General features: G+C 40.2%; 1 protein-coding gene and 1 pseudogene across 2 annotated transcripts; one reads left to right on the top strand and one right to left on the bottom strand.

The window, feature by feature from the left end:
• The first annotated feature begins 358 nt into the window (after positions 1 to 358).
• c8a (complement component 8, alpha polypeptide) lies at positions 359 to 7041 on the top strand. Of its 2 annotated transcripts, XM_061083718.1 has the most exons (12): positions 359 to 578; positions 711 to 819; positions 1438 to 1585; positions 1703 to 1850; positions 2009 to 2198; positions 2291 to 2473; positions 4089 to 4329; positions 4425 to 4556; positions 5276 to 5433; positions 5572 to 5623; positions 5703 to 5797; positions 6699 to 7041. In XM_061083718.1, exons 1-12 carry the CDS (start codon positions 469 to 471, stop codon positions 6906 to 6908), a joined length of 1776 nt encoding a protein of 591 aa, XP_060939701.1. In that variant the 5' UTR covers positions 359 to 468; the 3' UTR covers positions 6909 to 7041. The 2 variants fall into 2 exon arrangements, with proteins under 2 accessions (XP_060939701.1, XP_060939700.1); XM_061083717.1 differs by having other exon boundaries at positions 5572 to 5797; positions 6699 to 6931.
• An 847-nt stretch (positions 7042 to 7888) lies between these two features.
• Positions 7889 to 17928, bottom strand: part of LOC133017544 (uncharacterized) — a 33163-nt pseudogene continuing 23123 nt past the window's right edge.

Raw genomic sequence — 17928 nt, 5'->3', positions numbered from 1 at the left:
ACTATAACTGACACTGCTAATACTACCTATAATAATGATAACAATAATAATAGTATTAATAATAATAATAATAATAACAATAATAACCTACTGGTAGGCTAACATTTTTAATCAAACTACTGATAGACATAGTATTAAAAATATGAATATATTTTTTATTCAGTGGATGATTTAATTTCCTTTGTCTGAGAGAAAAGGCCCGTGTTTCAGTTTGAGCCGTCGGGTGTCAGGAAGTGTTTGTGTTTTGGGACATGTTCTGATGGACTGCAGTGTTTATTGAGTTGGAGAGTGGGAGTAAATACAACACAAAAAATCCCAAACTGTTGTAATAGCATGTGTTTACTCTTCAATCAATCATTCACTGTGGTTGGTCAAGAGTGCAGTGGTACAACTTCGCAGAGGATCACATCACCTGTTTGTGTGATGTGGCTTTTTAATCTTAAGGCATAGGTATACTCAATCATCAACATGAGTGTATCTATTCATTTGCTCCTGGGTTTATGTGTACTGCATCAGTTTATCAATTTGAGCGAATCTGTGGATGCTTCCAGACGACCATGGAGACCTGCTGATTACAGGTACAGTACTCGTATGGCTTCACTATCTTTTATTAATTTAGCAACACATTGATGACTCTGATTTAATACATGTCCTGCTGTATAAGTGATAGAACTGAAATTGAGATGAGGATATGTGTTTCCTGGGGTCAGGGGGGCTGGGAGGAGGACGGCCAGAGCTGTAAACAGACCGACACCAGTCAACTGTAGGCTGGCGAGTTGGTCACCATGGACTCCCTGTAACTCCTGCACAGACAAAAAGGCAATGGCCATTTACACAACACAGTTTTTTTGAAAAGACTCAGATTGAAAATAGTGATTCCATCTTTTAATATCTGTGGCTTGTGGCTGAAACTGGACAATTTTCCTCAGGTAGCTCAGATCAATACAATATGGATTGAATTTTAAATATGTCCAAAGGGAGCACACTCCTGCTCCAATCAGGTCAATAATGCTAGATATAAATCAAGTCATAGCTAATTATCTATATAGGATGAAGAAATGCACATTCATTATGTGTGCATGTTTTTAAATTTGATTACATGGATTGCGCCACATGTGTGTCATACAATAACATATGACCTACTTCTGAGTTCTTCTAAATGAATCTACCGTACATATCAGTGATAGAATATTGTTTATGACCTTTTCCCTTGTATTACTGTAGTTTATGTGCATATTTATTTCATTCTAATTTATTTATTTTTTTCTTTCAATGTATTAACTCTTCATTGTACCCTCGGCACCATTGCAAATGAGGGTCTTATTCCTCAATGTGTTTTCCGAGGCTTAAATAAATAATCAATCAATCAATCAATCAATTATAGAACAGACAGCGCGTGAGTTTAGATGCTAACTTTTTGTTTTTACTTTGTCTTAGTTCCGTTTTCGTTACATGGAGACACCCTCACAGTTTGGAGGCACACAGTGCATGGAGACGCTGTGGGAGCAGCTGGCATGTCCGACAGCCACATCACCGTGTGTGGTGCCGGATCACTGTGGAGAGAGCTTCACCTGCGTGGACACAGGCATGATGACCCGTCAACATTCCACTCAGACAACACATTCTGTCTGAGAGGTGTTCTATCAGTTGCTGTGTGTACATGGAGGACATGGAGAATGTTTATGTGAGCGTGTCTTTGCAGGCCGCTGTATCAGCCAGTCACTTCGCTGTAATGGAGAATCAGACTGTGATGATTCCTCTGATGAAAGTGAGTGTGACAATCTCAACGTGAGAGACGACAAGTGTTCCATCCTCCTGCCGATCCCTGGAGCTGAGCGCGGCACTCAGGGGTAAATACTGCATATAGTTTTCACTGCTGTTACTCTTATCACTCGCTTTCTGTATCACATGACAGAAAACTTTAAAAGGTATAATGTACATGTGCAGCTGTAAGATACGCACGACTTATTGACAGCGTTGTATTTTGACCTCTATGATTTTGACTCAGCTTCAACAGCTTGACTGGAGAATTCGTGGACCGTGTCATTGACCCAAATTATTTTGGGGGAATGTGTGAATATGTCTATAATGGTGAATGGAGGAAATTCACCTATGACTCGTTCTGTGAGAACCTGCACTACAACGAGGAAGATAAAAACTACCGGAAACCTTACAACTACCATAGCTACCGTTTTGTGGTAATGTCATGTTGAGATTAATTTCTTAGTGCAACTTAATAATTGTACAGTTTGAACTGAGACGTTATGACATAATATTTGATCTGTTACAGGCTCAAGCTACATCAGAGGGCTCTCATGAGTACTATGAGGATATGGCGAGTCTGCTTAAAGCGAGGAAAACTATGAAGTCTCGCAATGGTGGTGTCACAGTAGGGGTCTATTATGTGCAAGCTGGACTCAGTGGAAGCAAAGAGTCGGAGTTTCTCAGCAACATAACAAAGTATAAGAGCCAGGTATGATCAGCTGACCCTGTTTTTTTCTGTTTTGAATATATAATTTCGTGGTGTTGCAAAATAAATGAAGTGAGGGTAACAGCATCCATCCATCCATTGTTAAGGCGTGTTGGTGTATCCTATATAATGAGAGGAGCCGATCCAAGATTTTGGTTCAATCAAATGTTTTATTTAAAGATACAATGAAGAGTTATTCATAGCTATGGACAATTATCACAGCCTATGCTAATTAAGTTAGCAGTAGGAAGATGAAAATGGCCCCGAACAGCAGGGGTTTGGTATAGTTATAACAGTAGATTTGATGTGATTGGTTATGAATATTTGGAGGGGAGTCACCGCAAATCACTTTGGATCTCCCTTATTGGTCCAGCCGCAGTCCCACGCCTCTTGTCACCAAATCCAGGAAGTGACATAGCAGCAGCTCTCCGTCTTGCGCTCCTACTCTACTCTGCCGGTTGCCTGGCAACTCTATCTACCCTGACAGTCTGATGTTGTCTCGTAATTCAGCCTTGAGTAGAAAGTGTCTTGCTCCAGCCATCTCGGCTGCACCAACTTAACCATAACAAACTTTCTTCGACTCTCCTATCAGGACAGCTGTTAGACTGACCATCCTTGTGACGCACAAACATTATTAGCAAATTCCAAATATTAAATATGATAAGCGAAAGGTTGAAAATAATGATTTGTTTAAGGTAATGTTATTGACCCTCTGCTCCTACCTCCCCTTCCGCCTTTATGAAAAGAGTCAGTGCCATTATGGTTTGAGAAACCATTATTGTGTGTCTGCTCCATCAAAACAATCTTGACTGTGAATGTGTAAACATTCGCATCCTCGAAACTAAACAATGTCATACTGACTTTGCCCCAGAAAGGACAGCTCCTTGAATTCTGTCTGATGTTGAATACAGCTAATGAAAATATGCTTTAATATCCAAGAAGTTAATTATGAGGACAACTAAAAGATACATTATTGGCACTAAACAGCAACGGTTATTAAATTAATTTGTATGTGCATTATATCTAGCTAAAACTATTCCTAGCTTTATTGCTTAAGAGTTCAATCAGACACAGACTATAGTTAAAAGTTTAGAAATCCCAACACCATCCACAGTCCAAATACATACTGATTGGATTTAGGTAAATTGGAGGCTTTAATTTGGTTGCGGGTGTGATTGTGAGTGTAAGTGGTTGTCAGTCAATGTTTTTTGGTCCTGCAATATGCTGGCGACCTTTCTATGGTTTAGCCCGCCTCTGACCCAATGGCTCCAGGACTCCCAGGACTCTCAAAGGATAAGTGGTATAGCTAGTGTATGTACAAATGGATTATATATAATCATGTTGTGTAATTAATCAAACACCTCTAAAATCATCCCTACTTCTGCAAAAAAGACAGAGAAAACAAACAATAAAGAAAGTTAAATTGATGTCTGGAATGGTTGCATGGCTAAGTTAAGCTAAGCTAACCGTTGCCTAGGTGTAGCTGAATTTCGAATAGTTAAACATGAGGGTGGGTATTCATAAGTATTAATAAGTTGTAGCTCTAGTTTTACCTGTCTTTCTTCAAGATAATACAAACATATTGCTAATCATTGATATTATATTATTTTGTCCTCAGGACTTTGGGTTTGTCAGGCTTTCGTCCAAAGTGCAAACAGCCCAATTCAAGATGAGAACCAATGAGCTGATGCTTCATGAGGATTTCTATGTGTCACTAATGGAGCTCCCGGAGCAGTACGACTTTGGGATCTACTCCCGCTTCTTCAACACATTTGGCACTCACTACGTCACGGAGGGAACTATGGGAGGAACCCTCGAATATGTTGTGGTTATTAACAAAAACTCCATGGCTACGTCAAGTACTGTGAACTTTACAATGTGTTAATTGATGTCATATAATAATTCCATGTTATGTAAGTAACCTTTGTTTAATTATTTCCCCTAATGCTCACAGACATGGTGGGTGAACAGGTTGGTAAATGCATTGGTGGCTCTATTGGATTAAGCTATCCAATGGGGGCCTACGGAGAAGTCGATCTCAAACTTGGTGGGAATGAATGCAAGAAAAAGGGGAAGTTCAGTCAAGGTGAGACAGTAACTGTTTCCCAATTCAGGGGCTGCATCCTTCAGAGGACCGCATAGACTGTAAAGGCTGAACTGAAAAAACAAAAAATGCTCCTCTCACCCTTATTGCTATAGCCAAAGAGGCAGAGATGAAGTTGGACATGATGAGAAAGTTTTAGCTCTCCTTGGTAATGTAACATGTGCTCAGTTGAGTTGAAGCCCGATACTCAAGCAAGCCTGTGCCATTTCCCTCTTTGAAAATCGGTTTGTCACCGAAGTGCAATGAATCCTGGGACAGGTTGTGAGAGGAGGCATCCACCCCTTGGAGCCTTCATTTCTCGGAATGAAAGGATGCATTTGCCGGACACTTTTGAAGGAGCCTTCTAAATGGGACCTGCGAGTTGAACCACTGCGACAAAATCTGTCTTCAGATGCAGCCTCTGAAGAATGAAGCCCCTGAATTTATACTCAACTAATAACAGATGAGAAATACAATTACCAATTACCATGAACCGGTTCTCATATCACATATTACTATATAATAATACCTCACAATACAGTGTAATATAATATACATATTTATTTTACATAAATTATAAATGTGCATTATAATTATCTTGACTTTCAGTTCATTAGCTAAAGTTTCAACTGTCACAGTTTTGTATAACTAAGAAATCGTGTAAATGACTGTTATTGTAATGTGTTGTGATTTTTTTTTCATTCTGTTTTTAACACGTATAGCAAGGGACTCCAGTTCGGTTGTGATTGAGGACATTGTGACTCTAGTGAAGGGAGGAATCACAGAGAGCAGCGGTAGTCTGTTGGCTATCAGGAATCCCAAAACCTACAGGAGCTGGGGAGCAACTCTGCAGTACAACCCAACTCTCATCGAATACGAGGTGATATAAAACTTCATATAAAGAGAAAAACTTCTTAAACAAAGGAAAAGAATGAGGGGAATTGTTGCTCAATGTAACTCGTGATGACCTCAGACTGCTTTCGTGCTTTAATGCTGGTGCGATCATCTGTTTCCCCAGACCATGCCGATCTATGAGCTGGTGCGCCTCAGCACGGCCGCCGTCCATGTAGGTGCGAGACTGGCCAACCTGCAGAGGGGCTGGGATGAGTATCTGCAGCAGTTTGACTCCTGTCGCTGTGCTCCCTGCAGGCATAATGGGATCCCTGTCCTCAAGGGCACCTCCTGTGAGTGCCTCTGTAGGTCCGGTTACCAGGGAGACGCCTGTGAACAGACGCTCAGAAGTGGTGAGGCGATATGATAAAAAACTGTCAACATATTCAAAAGCAGGCTCTTTAAGTTGGACTAAAATGCTTCACATATTGAAAATGCTAATTCTGCCTGCGTGTTTTAATATTGAAACTATTATTTCTGATCAATATCACAGCACAGAAAAAATGGAAAAGCTAGCTGAACTGATTTTAGTGCCTCCTAAAATAAAAGCTCACACATGAAAAGAAGCTATTCATGGCTATTAACTCAATTCCCCCAAAAATGAGTGCTTTAATAAAAGAGAGCTTATCAATGAAAACAAACTAGATTAATTTTTTTGCGGGTAGCTGTGGCTCAAGAGAACGGGAGGGCTGTGCACTTTTCTGACGGTTGATGGTTCAATCCCTAGTTTGTCTAGTCTCCATTCTGATGTGTCCTTGGGCAAGATACTGATTCCAAGGTGCTCCAGACATCTCTGCCGACAGTTTAGTCTACAGTTCAATTTCAGATCTGGTCTCTTCAAGCATCCCGTGCAGACTGGCGGCTATTTATTCAGGCACTTGTAAATGCTTTTGTAGTTTTTCATCCTCTAAATACCAGACAATTATATTGTAGAGTCAAACTTTTGGTGCAGCTGTTATATATCCATTCACCACCGTATCCATAACAGCTTGAACTTCAAGGCTTTGAAGCTTTGCAACTCTTGCATTCTTTGATTTTATGCAACATCCTGCAGGGCCAACTCACAACTGAGGACTTAAAAATAGTTCTGTAGGGGAGGAATAAAATGATCAATGATATATAATATCAATACATCTAACATTACTATAACTGGTGTGTAATAGTTTCAATTATTTCAATTATACTGAACTGTACTTCAATTTCTTCTCACCCAATACATATCCAACACAAAATCCTTTTAATGTTACTCGACAGATGTCAAGACAGATGGGTCGTGGTCGTGCTGGGGGGCCTGGTCCTCTTGCACATCTGGGAGGAAGACTCGGAGGAGAGCCTGTAACCATCCCCCACCTGACGGGGGCGGAGCCGCCTGCCTGGGCTCTCCCAGTCAGACGCGACGTTGCTGAAGTGAAGCTCCTCCCAAATTGTAGTGTGAAGACGATGTTGAGTGATGAGAGAGAATAAAGTTTTTTTCTGACGATAAAAAATGATGGTGTTAGTTTTTTAATGTTAAGTACGGAGCTGTCAAAAATAGCATCTGCCTGTCTCAGGTCACACTGTGTGACACGTCAAAGTGGAAATAAAAGTGTGTTGAGCATTTTGTGTTTGTGTCAGTATTTTCATTAAGTAATTTTGATTTAAACTGTTATTTGTACTGTGTGTGACTTTGTTTTTAAATTGCCTCCAATATTAATGTTAAATATGGAACAACAGATGCTGATCCATTTTGCTGTCTGAGGAAAGTCCAGTTAATTGTCAAATGTTGTACTTTAGAAACACACAAATAAATGGAAAAAATGTACTCCAGTAAAAGTAAAAGTACTGCATTAACCTTTCTACTTGGGAAAAAGCAAGTCAGTACTTGCTTCCAGTAAGTACTTGCTTTTGAGTATACTTAAAGTATTAAAAGTCACTTGCTGTGTGCCTATTGTTGTGATGAAACACTCTACTACCTCATTAAATGTGTCTACTGTATATTAGTATATTATTTGAGTTGTATGAATAATATAGACTCTCTCATAATAATAAAGAGAAATGCAGATGACACTACTGAAAATACATTGTCATATAAATGGCCGACTCGCGGCCTTGGAGTAGTTCTTAGGTTTTCTTCAACAATGATTCTACTGCTGCAGGAGGCGGAGTCTAATGTCACCTTCCTCTTCTGATTGTTCAGTTCCCACCTCGTTATTAATTACCTATAAAAATGTGATAAAACACTGTGAACATTAAACATAATGCATGGTAAAGATATAGTTGAGCAAAATTTACATATATGGGCTGATACACTATATGTAGTGGAGTAAAAGTACCTGAAAAGTAAGTAAAAATCCATGAAAAATGTCCTTTAATACTCTAACAAAGTACATGTACTTTGTTACATCCCACCACTGTCCAAATGGTTTCCCAGTTCTTATAAAATAGTCCTAGACGACAAACCATGCTCATTGTTTAGATTTACTTTATTCAAATGTGAATCATTATTACACATTAGTCCACTGACTAAACACACCACAGACTACTCTCCTATTTAAAAGTTTGTTTTCTTATGTTTTTAAATCAGTTTTGACTTAAGCAGGTTTTTAAATGCAGGAAGTCTCCTCTTGCTGCAGTCCTGTGCAGGCCAGGCCTCCATCGCTGGGTGCTGGGTTGTTACACTGTCGACTCCTTGACTTCGTTCTCCCACTGCAGGACGACCATGCACCCCAGCAGCTCCAACTGCCGTCAGTGGCTATTTCTGTGGGAAAGGGTCACATCAAGTTTCCTCATGTAGTCTCAGTAGGTTTGGTACAAAAGTAATATATATATATTTAAAATAAATTATGTGTTGTATGACGTTTTTTTGTATTTTGGATCCGTAGTTCTCACCTTTTTGCCTCTGAGTGATCTCACAGCCCCGTCCGGTGTAGCCAATGGGACACACACAGTCACACCTTGTGCCTAGTGAAGAAGACAACAATAATTCCTTCATTATCTTCATTACCGCTGCATCGTTTAGTTTTCCAATGTCTCTCCGAGGTCACTTAATGTAATTTTAATTACAACTTAACCTAAAACTAAAGCCGAAGAATAAGAAGGAAAAAACAAATACCCATATAAATAGTACCAGAACTATAAATGAAAAAATAACAGTAATTACTCACAAAGTACACAAGTTAAGCTACTGAGCTAGTTTTGAATTTCAGAAGGAAACAGAAACAGCCATTACTTCAGTTGCAAACATAGACTAAGGTTAGTTCCACATTACTACATTTTCATTTGAATATGCATCAACTCTGTGGCAGATAGGCCTGGTGCCCACACTGCTCTGGAATTTTAGAGTGCCTAAAATGGAGAAGTTTGGTTAGAAAACTCTGGGGCTACGTTTCACTCTGGACGGGCAGAAACGGAAGGTTTTGGAAATTATGATGTAGACACTCCTATCACATGACCCCCTACAGAAGAAAACTTCTGGAACTAGCCTTGTCTCTTTAGTGTATAACACAACATGGCCAATCAGCTACAGACATTGCAGACCCTGTTGTCTTTGCTGTTGTGATGTCAAATTCTACATTTTATAAGCTGCGATTGGTCAGGTGATATGCATTATCAGGTAAGTAAGTATGGAGGGGGATTTAAACTGTAGAATATAATATCATCTGACATACCTCTCAAAACAGCCACTCCATTGTTTCGGCAGGGAGCACAACGACATGAACTACTCTCCGCCAGGAACTCCGACAATGCTTTTTTCAGGTTCCTCTTCAGTGAAGCATCATGGGAGAAGTCTCTTGAAGTCACCAGCTCATACAGAGGCCGAGTCTAATGAGAAACAAGTGTCATGATTCAACCAAACACTTGTTACTATTCAAAGTTGGTCGTATTGGATTGAGTTGTTTTTAGACAGAGACAACTGGAAAGTCCCTTGTGTGCTGACATTTGACTATGAGGTTGTTAGACAGCCCAGTTTTATTTGGCATTGTTGCAATCTGGCATCATTTGCTGTTTGTTCTCCAGCTTGCTATTGATTGGTTTAGCTGTAGGCTACTTCACCTCTCTGCAACACTTTTGGAAATGATTCTGGCTCGATTATTCAAATCATATCCACTCAAGACAATTTTAAATTGCTGCCAGATGCTTCAGCCCCTCCATCACCCCAGCATCCACCTCTAGGCTCCGGGGGAGAGGTATTTGCTCATCACTCCCATTATATCTATGTAATCATATCTCGGGGAATGATTAAGTCAGAGAATAGACGCCCAACACTATAATTTTCTTCTTTGCAATTAACATTTGAATGTGACTTGTCTGACGGAACTACAATTACTGCTGTTGTATGCCTCCTCCAACCAGTGCAGATTCAGTCTATAGAATTTTTTTTCAAACTCATACTCATATGAGGTCCTGTGACCTGTGACCTTTGAGCACTGGAATTGAATCAGTTCATCTTTGAGTCCAAGTGACAACTGGACAAAATTGGAAGAAGTTCCCTAAAAGCAGACCTACGATATCATATTCCAGAGGCCAAAAACCTGTTTTGAGACATGACCTTGGTCTTTGATCTTTGACCATCCCAAATATGGTCACTTCATCGTGGAGTGAACATATGTGCCAAATTTGAAAGGACCCTCTCAAGGTGTTGGAATGGAAATATGTTTTTTTGAGGCCTCTGGAACATTGACCTTTGACCTCCAAAATTCTAATTAGGTCATCCTGAGAATTAGAAGATCCTGAGATATCGTGTTCATAAGAATGGGACGGACAGACAACCGGTAAACATTAGGCCTCTGGCCACTGGCGATAGAGAAACTCACTGTTTTGCGAATGAAGTCAGGGTTGAAGCGTACTCCCTCACCCCAAAGCGTCATCAGCTGGGGGGTGGGAAGCTTTTTAGACACCAAGCCGGTGATGGACTCGCTACTGCCACCTCGCACGACAGCAACAAAGTCCTCCACGGTGCTGCCGATTACAGTGTCCTCTGGAAAGGGAAGGAGTGACTTCAGTGTTCAAGCATCAGTTCATGTGTATTTAGCAGACTGCGAATCCTCACCTCCCATCTCATTCAACAGGCCAGCGCAGGATCCGCCCTGAACCCCCACTGACACGTAAACACCATAAATGTTGGCTCCAATCTTCAGGCCTGACTGGGTGCAGGACTTGTAGTCTTCCAAAGTATAATCTAGGATGACAAACCTCTGTCATGGAGTGCTTTTTCCTTTTTATATTATTATGTTATAGTTCACATAACCAGCCGCTGAGCAACATGTATGTAGTTTAACAGCTTAAACACTCAATGTAGAGGATAATATGATATCATTAGCATTGGCAAACCCCAGTATCCGATCCAAATAATGATCTGTGTGGAACATCCTTTAAATGAAAGAGCTGAGAAATTGAACTAAATTAGATTTTACGGATGATGCCCTGTTACCTGTCTTGGCCAGGTTGTCCTTGTTTAGAATGATGGTGTGCTCATATTCTCCTCCGAGGGCGGCCTCTGTGATGTAGTGGGTGCCGTAGTCTCTGTATATCTGCCTGTAGTCTCCATAAACATAGGCCTGTGGCAAGGAGCGCAGGCGCTGCAGGAACTCAGGGTGAAGCATCAAATCGTCTGGCTTCAGCATGTACTGGGCCAACTCCAGCTCTGCTTTGGCCCTCACAAAGCTGTTGATCTGAGGAGAGAATCAGTGGGAGGCAGGTGAAAGATTAGAGGCACCAGTGGTTTTTCAGAAGAAAAGGGAAAAAAAAGAGCAGCTCACCTTGCCAGAGGCACGGCGAATCTTCTGAATGGATCTGGTGAATTTGGCATTATTGTAGTTGTAGCCAAATTCAAATACGCCAGGAACGGCAAAGCCAAAGGAAACAGTGGTTTTTGTCATACGCTCCTTTATGGTGGTTTCCATGTAGTCAGAGTATGACTCAAATGCCTGAACATTGAAATCATACGAGCCTCTTGTCTGTAGATGAGTGGACAACACAAATTTAGCTTTTAGTGTGAAATGAGCAGGACCATGTTAATAAAACTGTTAATTTAAAGTAAACTGTGGATAAGATGGAAAAACAGATGCAACAGAACAGAATGATGAAGAAGGGAAATAAGATAAAACAGGATTTTTCATGGTTTTAAATTAAGCCAAGCTGAAACAACCAACACAAGGATACATTTCGAATTAGCTCTCCTCATGAAGGAATTATTAGTTGTAACTATTGGTTTGATTTGTTGATGTATCCGTTTCTAATGCTTTGTAAAGCAGTGCGAAAACCTTCATATGAATGGATATTAAATGGACTGTATATATATATGCGGTTTTTCTATCGACCACTCACACAACCATTTTTCGGTGAACTATCCCTTTAAGCTCTGAAAGGCAGTGATTGTATTTTCCACAATTCGGCAAGCCAAACTTTGTGGTAAGTCAATAAATTAGAATAAACGTATGTGTGTTCATGCATCAAGTATAAATCGGTACTTGTTTGTTGGTCAAGCCCACCTGGAAAGTGTACTGCTGCAAGTTGTGAGGCTTCCTGAACCTGACATCCTGAATGTATTGGGGCGAGCAGCTGCCTGCATAGTATCTGTTATCAAGCACCATTCCCTCCAGGTTACTGTTCAAGATGTTGATTCTGAAAGAAAAGCATCAGCATCAACAATGGGTAACCTGATTTGAGAAGAGGCACATGTTTACATAAGAGTTTGCCCAAAAAACTACCATTGTAGACTAATAGGAATTTGACTGACCCTTTGGCAAGGTTCTCAATTCCCCAGTACTCCTCAGCTTCGTGTCTGCAGGGCTTGGGAACCTTCTTACAGCCGACTTCATCTGACATGTCCCCGCAGTCATCCTCCCCATTACACTTTAGAGTTCTGTGAATGCAGCGACCTGATGGAGGAGAGACGTCATTTAAATTTTGAGAAATATTAAGTGCTGTTTTTGGAAATACGGTTATAAGCTTTCTTTAGATTGAGATGAGAAGATCGACATTCCAGCAAATTTGAATATAAAGCACAAGCCAACAGCAGATTTGCTGGAATCAGTGGGAAACAAGTAGTCAGAGGTAAAGACTGCATATGGCCGAGAAACACAAAAGCACAACATTGTGTTTCTATTTGGATTTTTGTGCAGATTAGAGAGAGATCTGCGACGTGTTAATTTGTGCTTTAAAGGTGATGAGATAAAGTTTGAAGGGGTAATGTGTTGCAGTATTGACTGTAGTGTACTTTAGGGGTGTTGATAAGACAATATTAACAGTTTCAATTGCATTTAGTGTCTATGCTAATCTAATCAGCCACATATTTAACATAAGAATGATACCATCTTTCTTTTGAGAACAAATCTCGCAAATGCAAAGTAGCCGGAAACCTTCTGAAATTGCAAGATGACTCACTCACATCAGACACAGAATATTAATATTTTTCTTTGTGTGACTTGAATTCTTACATATTTTTTTAATGATTTTTATACAATATAAAATGCACTTGGTGAAGGCGGGTTTACAAGATACCTGTTTGTGTGCAGAGGAATCCTTCACACACGGGAATATTGTCACAGGTGTAGCGGGCTGGAACCTCACAGGCCTCGTCCTCCCTGTCATGAAAATTGCATGGCTCCCCTCCAAACTGAGAAGGCTGGTCAAGTTTGGCATAGCGATACTGGAAGGTCGAGAGGTACAAACACATACACAGTCAGAAAGAACAGAGAGGTAGGCTCGCCAACACAGAATAAAGGTGTGTGAAAGAGCTCGGAAACTGCTCCCAGGGAACTGTAATAGCCAAAATCACATTAGTGTTATTTTTTCACTTTCTCATGTCAGGATTATTAATCTGCCCCCTTGTAAAGTGGATGAGGTAGAGCACTCAGTTCATCCACAGAGACCTTCACTGTCTCCTCACAGAAAAATATATCACAGGGGTCAGAACAAGTTTAACTTTTCACAGCCTGAGGTATACGATGATTTATTTATCCAAATCTGATTGCATCCAAATTGAATCTCCTTACCAGCCACATTACTGTTTATTAGATCAATTTATCTGGTCTGTAGTTTTGGATGTTAGCCATATATTTGGTTCGCTGCAGTTCATATAACCAGTATTTTCTTTCGTATGTAGATTTTAATTAGTGATAGGGTCATATATAGGTTAAAGGAAATTGTTTTCTTCCCTACTGAGAGTTAGCAAAGAGTATTGGCAACCATTTATGTCTGTATGAAAGCGAGCCAGCAAGCAGCTAGCTTAGCTTAGCACAAAGATGGACATAGAGAGACAGATAGTGTGCCAAACAAAATAAATCGACCAACCAATCTTTCTTGGTCAAAATAAATGATGTGATAAATTATAACAATCAATACTATATCTGCTACATGTTTAGCATCATTGATTGAACAAAAGACAGATGGTCAATAGGTTCATTAAAGGATCCTGATTGCAGCCTGGATTCTTTGAGAGCTCCTTCAAAGAGCATATCCGCCGATTATTATTTCTTCATAAATGGCAAATTTGTTGTTATGAATAAATATGATAAACACCAGAACAAACAATCAACTAGGTTGCAAGCACTGTTGCATTCTGGGCCTGCAAGCTCAGACTTTGAATTGTAGCTGCAACGTAGCCTCATCATACTTACTCTTTTCTTCTGACAAGTGTCGCAGCGTGACCACTCGCTCCAATTCGATAACACACAGTCCACAGGATGAACTCCCAGCGAATCACTCACTGACCGAGCTTCACGAACACCGGGCTCCTCATTGCTCGCTGCTGTGACGGCAGCTTTACTGTGACAAGCAGATGAAAAGCAACTCGAGACAAATCGACAGTAACGGATATTTTCACCACTTTCGATACCTCATATACTGACTAAACAACAAGTATGAAATTGAAAGACAATCCTTAATGGAACTGTGATAGCGACAATAAAGAAATACAGACAATCCATTAAACAGACAAATCAAGTTCATACCTTAGAAGCACCAAGCTCAAAGTGACATGGAGTAGGCAACCGTGCAAATTGAGCGCACTCCGTGGTATTGCCGCAGAAAACATGGTTGTGTGTCCTGACTGTGACTGAAGAGACGACACTGTTCGTCTCCCTATGTAAACACACACTGATCAATACTGGCCTGAATATAAACTGACTGAGAGGTGGATCAGTACACACAACACCGAAGACATCAAACACTCAGCTATGGGACACTGTTGGTTGACCTGCAAACAAAACTCAAAAACTATGTTGATTCTACAACAGCAGCATTGTAAGACCGACAGTCTTTTGAGCAAATCATACAATTTTATATAATATATAATTACAAAAATAGAAATCAGCAGTTATGTGATTAACCTAAAAGGGCAAAAAAATATATCAAATAAAGTGTTGTGTAAATTCCTGTTAAAAACCTTGTGTGGTCAAATCACCTGAGTCATGTTTGGATATTCATGACCTTTACACTTTGTTCAGCTTTGCTTTGGATTTTACCGGATGACACAATTCCATGACTGTTCACTAATTCAGGGAAGAGCAACATAGCAATAACAACTAACATCTGATTATCCTATATGTTTATTATGTTGCAGCTCCAAAGCTGGAGCTCTTATGTCTACGTCAAATAAATAAACTGAAACTGAAAAAAACGTACTAATATGCTACTACTGATATCACTAATAATGTAGTTAACGCTATAATAAAATCTGTTATCACTGCAGTAAGTGCACATGGGATGAGGCCGGTAAATTCATGTCTGTAAAGACAGTAGTGGTGAAAAGTGATTTTGCTTCTCACTTGCACTTGTGTAAGGTTTTTTTAATGCAGCATTTTACTTGATAAAATATTTGTTTTCCTCACCTTCATATAGGTGCATTTACTTCAACTTCTTCTCCCATAGCTTTTTACACCCCCCTAAAAATGTCACTCATGGCCCTAAATTACTAACACCACTGAGTCCCGCCCACAAGTTGACGGGATTGGTGTCTTAGGTTTGTGACATCACAGACCTTGACCGGCCTGGGCACACATACTTGAATTCAAAGTGAATATTGTGAATATCGCCACATTGTGATCTGCCTTGCCACAGCAACCAAATTGGGGGTGAACAGGAGGCCAAAGTTGGCCAGTGATACAATTGTGAAATGTGAAACCGCACCTTAAGTTGTTGTTGATTTTTTCACCCAAATTTGGTTTCTTATAAAGGGGGACATGTTAACAGGTTTAAAAACTTGACTTTCCCTGGAGGGCCACTTTAAGAAACAGATCTCAGTACATCTCCTCCACCGAAGGACAGTTTATCATTTTTAAGGTCATGATTTAAGGTAGATGCCATAATCGAGGACACAGCTATTCTTCACGTAATCAACACAATAAAAAGGCTATGATGATGCTCATATATCACATAAGAGGTCCCAATGACACTTACTGGGACTGAGTCCACACGGGATTTCTAAAGTGTTTGTGTGATGAGAGCAACCTCTGTTGGCTGCTTCCGTGACCTTCTGAGAGTGGACCATTACAAATGATTCTGCCAGGTTAAAGAAATAATAGAAACCAACCAAGCAGAAAAGTGGGAATCACATGATATTTTATTTGTGACTGAACAGTGGCATGGGTACAGTGTATGGGGGAAGTCATAGACGTACAAAAGTCCCTTTTTTCTTCTTTTCATGACAGTTCTTAACTCCATAAATAAAATTTACAAAATATTTTGGACTATTTCTTTTTCTTACACGAGCGGGGGTACATTTAGAATACCATTTGTTACTGTCAGACTAGCCGTTTATATTGATATCTCTTTTGTTCATGTTATATAAACCTTAACTGTTGACGATTTTTGATTTGGTAGAGTGGAACTACGATATGGCCAAGTGCTTTGCAAAACAACAATGGCCTGATAATAGGAGCAGTGAGCGGAAAACAAAAATAAACCTGGTAAGGCATAGAAATGCATTTGACTGTCTGCACTTGTGGTTGTTAAGCCTTGTCATATCAGAACGGATCTATTCTGCCCAGTTATCCAAGGAACCAAACAGAGATATGATTATGAGAGGCAAATTGTAAACAATGTGACCTTAGTAAATGTAGAATATCTAAAAAAACAAAGAGATGCAGGGAAATCTGCCTCCTAGCACTAAAAAAAGTCTGTGACCTTAGTAGTACCATTTTTTTGTCTCGACCCTTTTATTTCTTTCACCTCAAGTTCTTAATGAGTGAGACAGGTTCAGCAGGCTTTATTTTCAATGACCATGTAACACATATTCACAGTTCATATCTCACCGACCCAACAGAAACAAAGACGTTTTCAGAACTAATAAAAAAAGGCTGCAAAAGCGAAACAAATGTCCAGACGTCAAAAATAGAGGTGCTGGTAGGGCATTGCTTGAGAGAAACACAGGTAGTTGGCATCCAAGAGGCAGAGAGCTATCTTATGGCACAGAGGCTCAGGTATTGGGGCTGGGAAGTTTCTTATTTACAAAATAGATGTTTGGCAAATTTTGATTTTGACATTGATGCCTCCAAGTCATTTAGATATCCTTTAACGACTCGGTGTCATCAATTAAGAATTCACAGCTTATAAAATGAGAAAAAGAAAAATCATATTTTTTTGATTGGCTTCAGCCCTAGGATGAAGCTGCAGAGAACAGTTTTGCTCACAGCTGAGCCAGCTGAATCCACATCGAGTCTGTTCATGCAAATGGCCGAGAGGTGGAGTTACACTATGAGAACATTTGGCAAATCCATCTGCTACGCACAGTCTTTGCTGGTGGCAGTTGACAAACCGAAGGTCAACCACATACGGCAGAACGCTGCTCCTCTTGAACACCTCCAAAAAATAATTTGCATCATCAGTGTCACCATGGCCTTGTAACGTATCCTCACAGATATAAATCCATCACAGGGGGACGTAGTCTCCTCCCGTCGCAGGTTTCGGTCAAAGATCAAAGGTCACTTCCTGGTTGATAGTTTATTTGATTGGACATTAAAGCCAAAGTCTGGTTGTCATGCTGAGGAGTGCAGTACAGTATGCGGCCTCTGGAGGAAAGCAGATCCTTGGATAGCCAGCTTATTACAGACCTGCCAAAATATCCATTAAAGGTTGAAATAACAGTTACAGCTGCGTAACACAGCTGTGAGAGATGCTTCTGTTCACAGTCCTCTCATCTCTCTTGTTCTCTTTCTCATGAGCTTCTGTCTTGGCCTTGAGAGCTTCCATTCCCTAAAGAGAAAACAATCAGGAAGGATGCAGTTACAACTCTGACCACTGAGGGGCAACGTTGTGCCTTCCTTATCTTTCATTAATGTGGCGCAGAGCAGAGAGGCACAACGCCTGAGATGTTGAACTAAAATAAATCTCTTTTTCAAATGGCAGCCTACCACTCAAGGAAAAGAAAGACACGGGAAGGAGACAAATGAAAATGTGAAGTGAATAAACACAAGAGAGGAGGAGTAGTTGGACACTGGAGGTGAAAGAACAGGGCAGAAAAGACATGAAATACAACAATCTGAATATGTTCAGGCAAATCAGA

The sequence above is a fragment of the Limanda limanda genome, chromosome 13 (genome assembly GCF_963576545.1).
Source record: "Limanda limanda chromosome 13, fLimLim1.1, whole genome shotgun sequence".
In the NCBI taxonomy this organism is placed as follows: domain Eukaryota; kingdom Metazoa; phylum Chordata; class Actinopteri; order Pleuronectiformes; family Pleuronectidae; genus Limanda; species Limanda limanda.
Note: the sequence above shows the minus strand (reverse complement) of the source record. Positions and strands in the feature narration are given on the sequence as shown.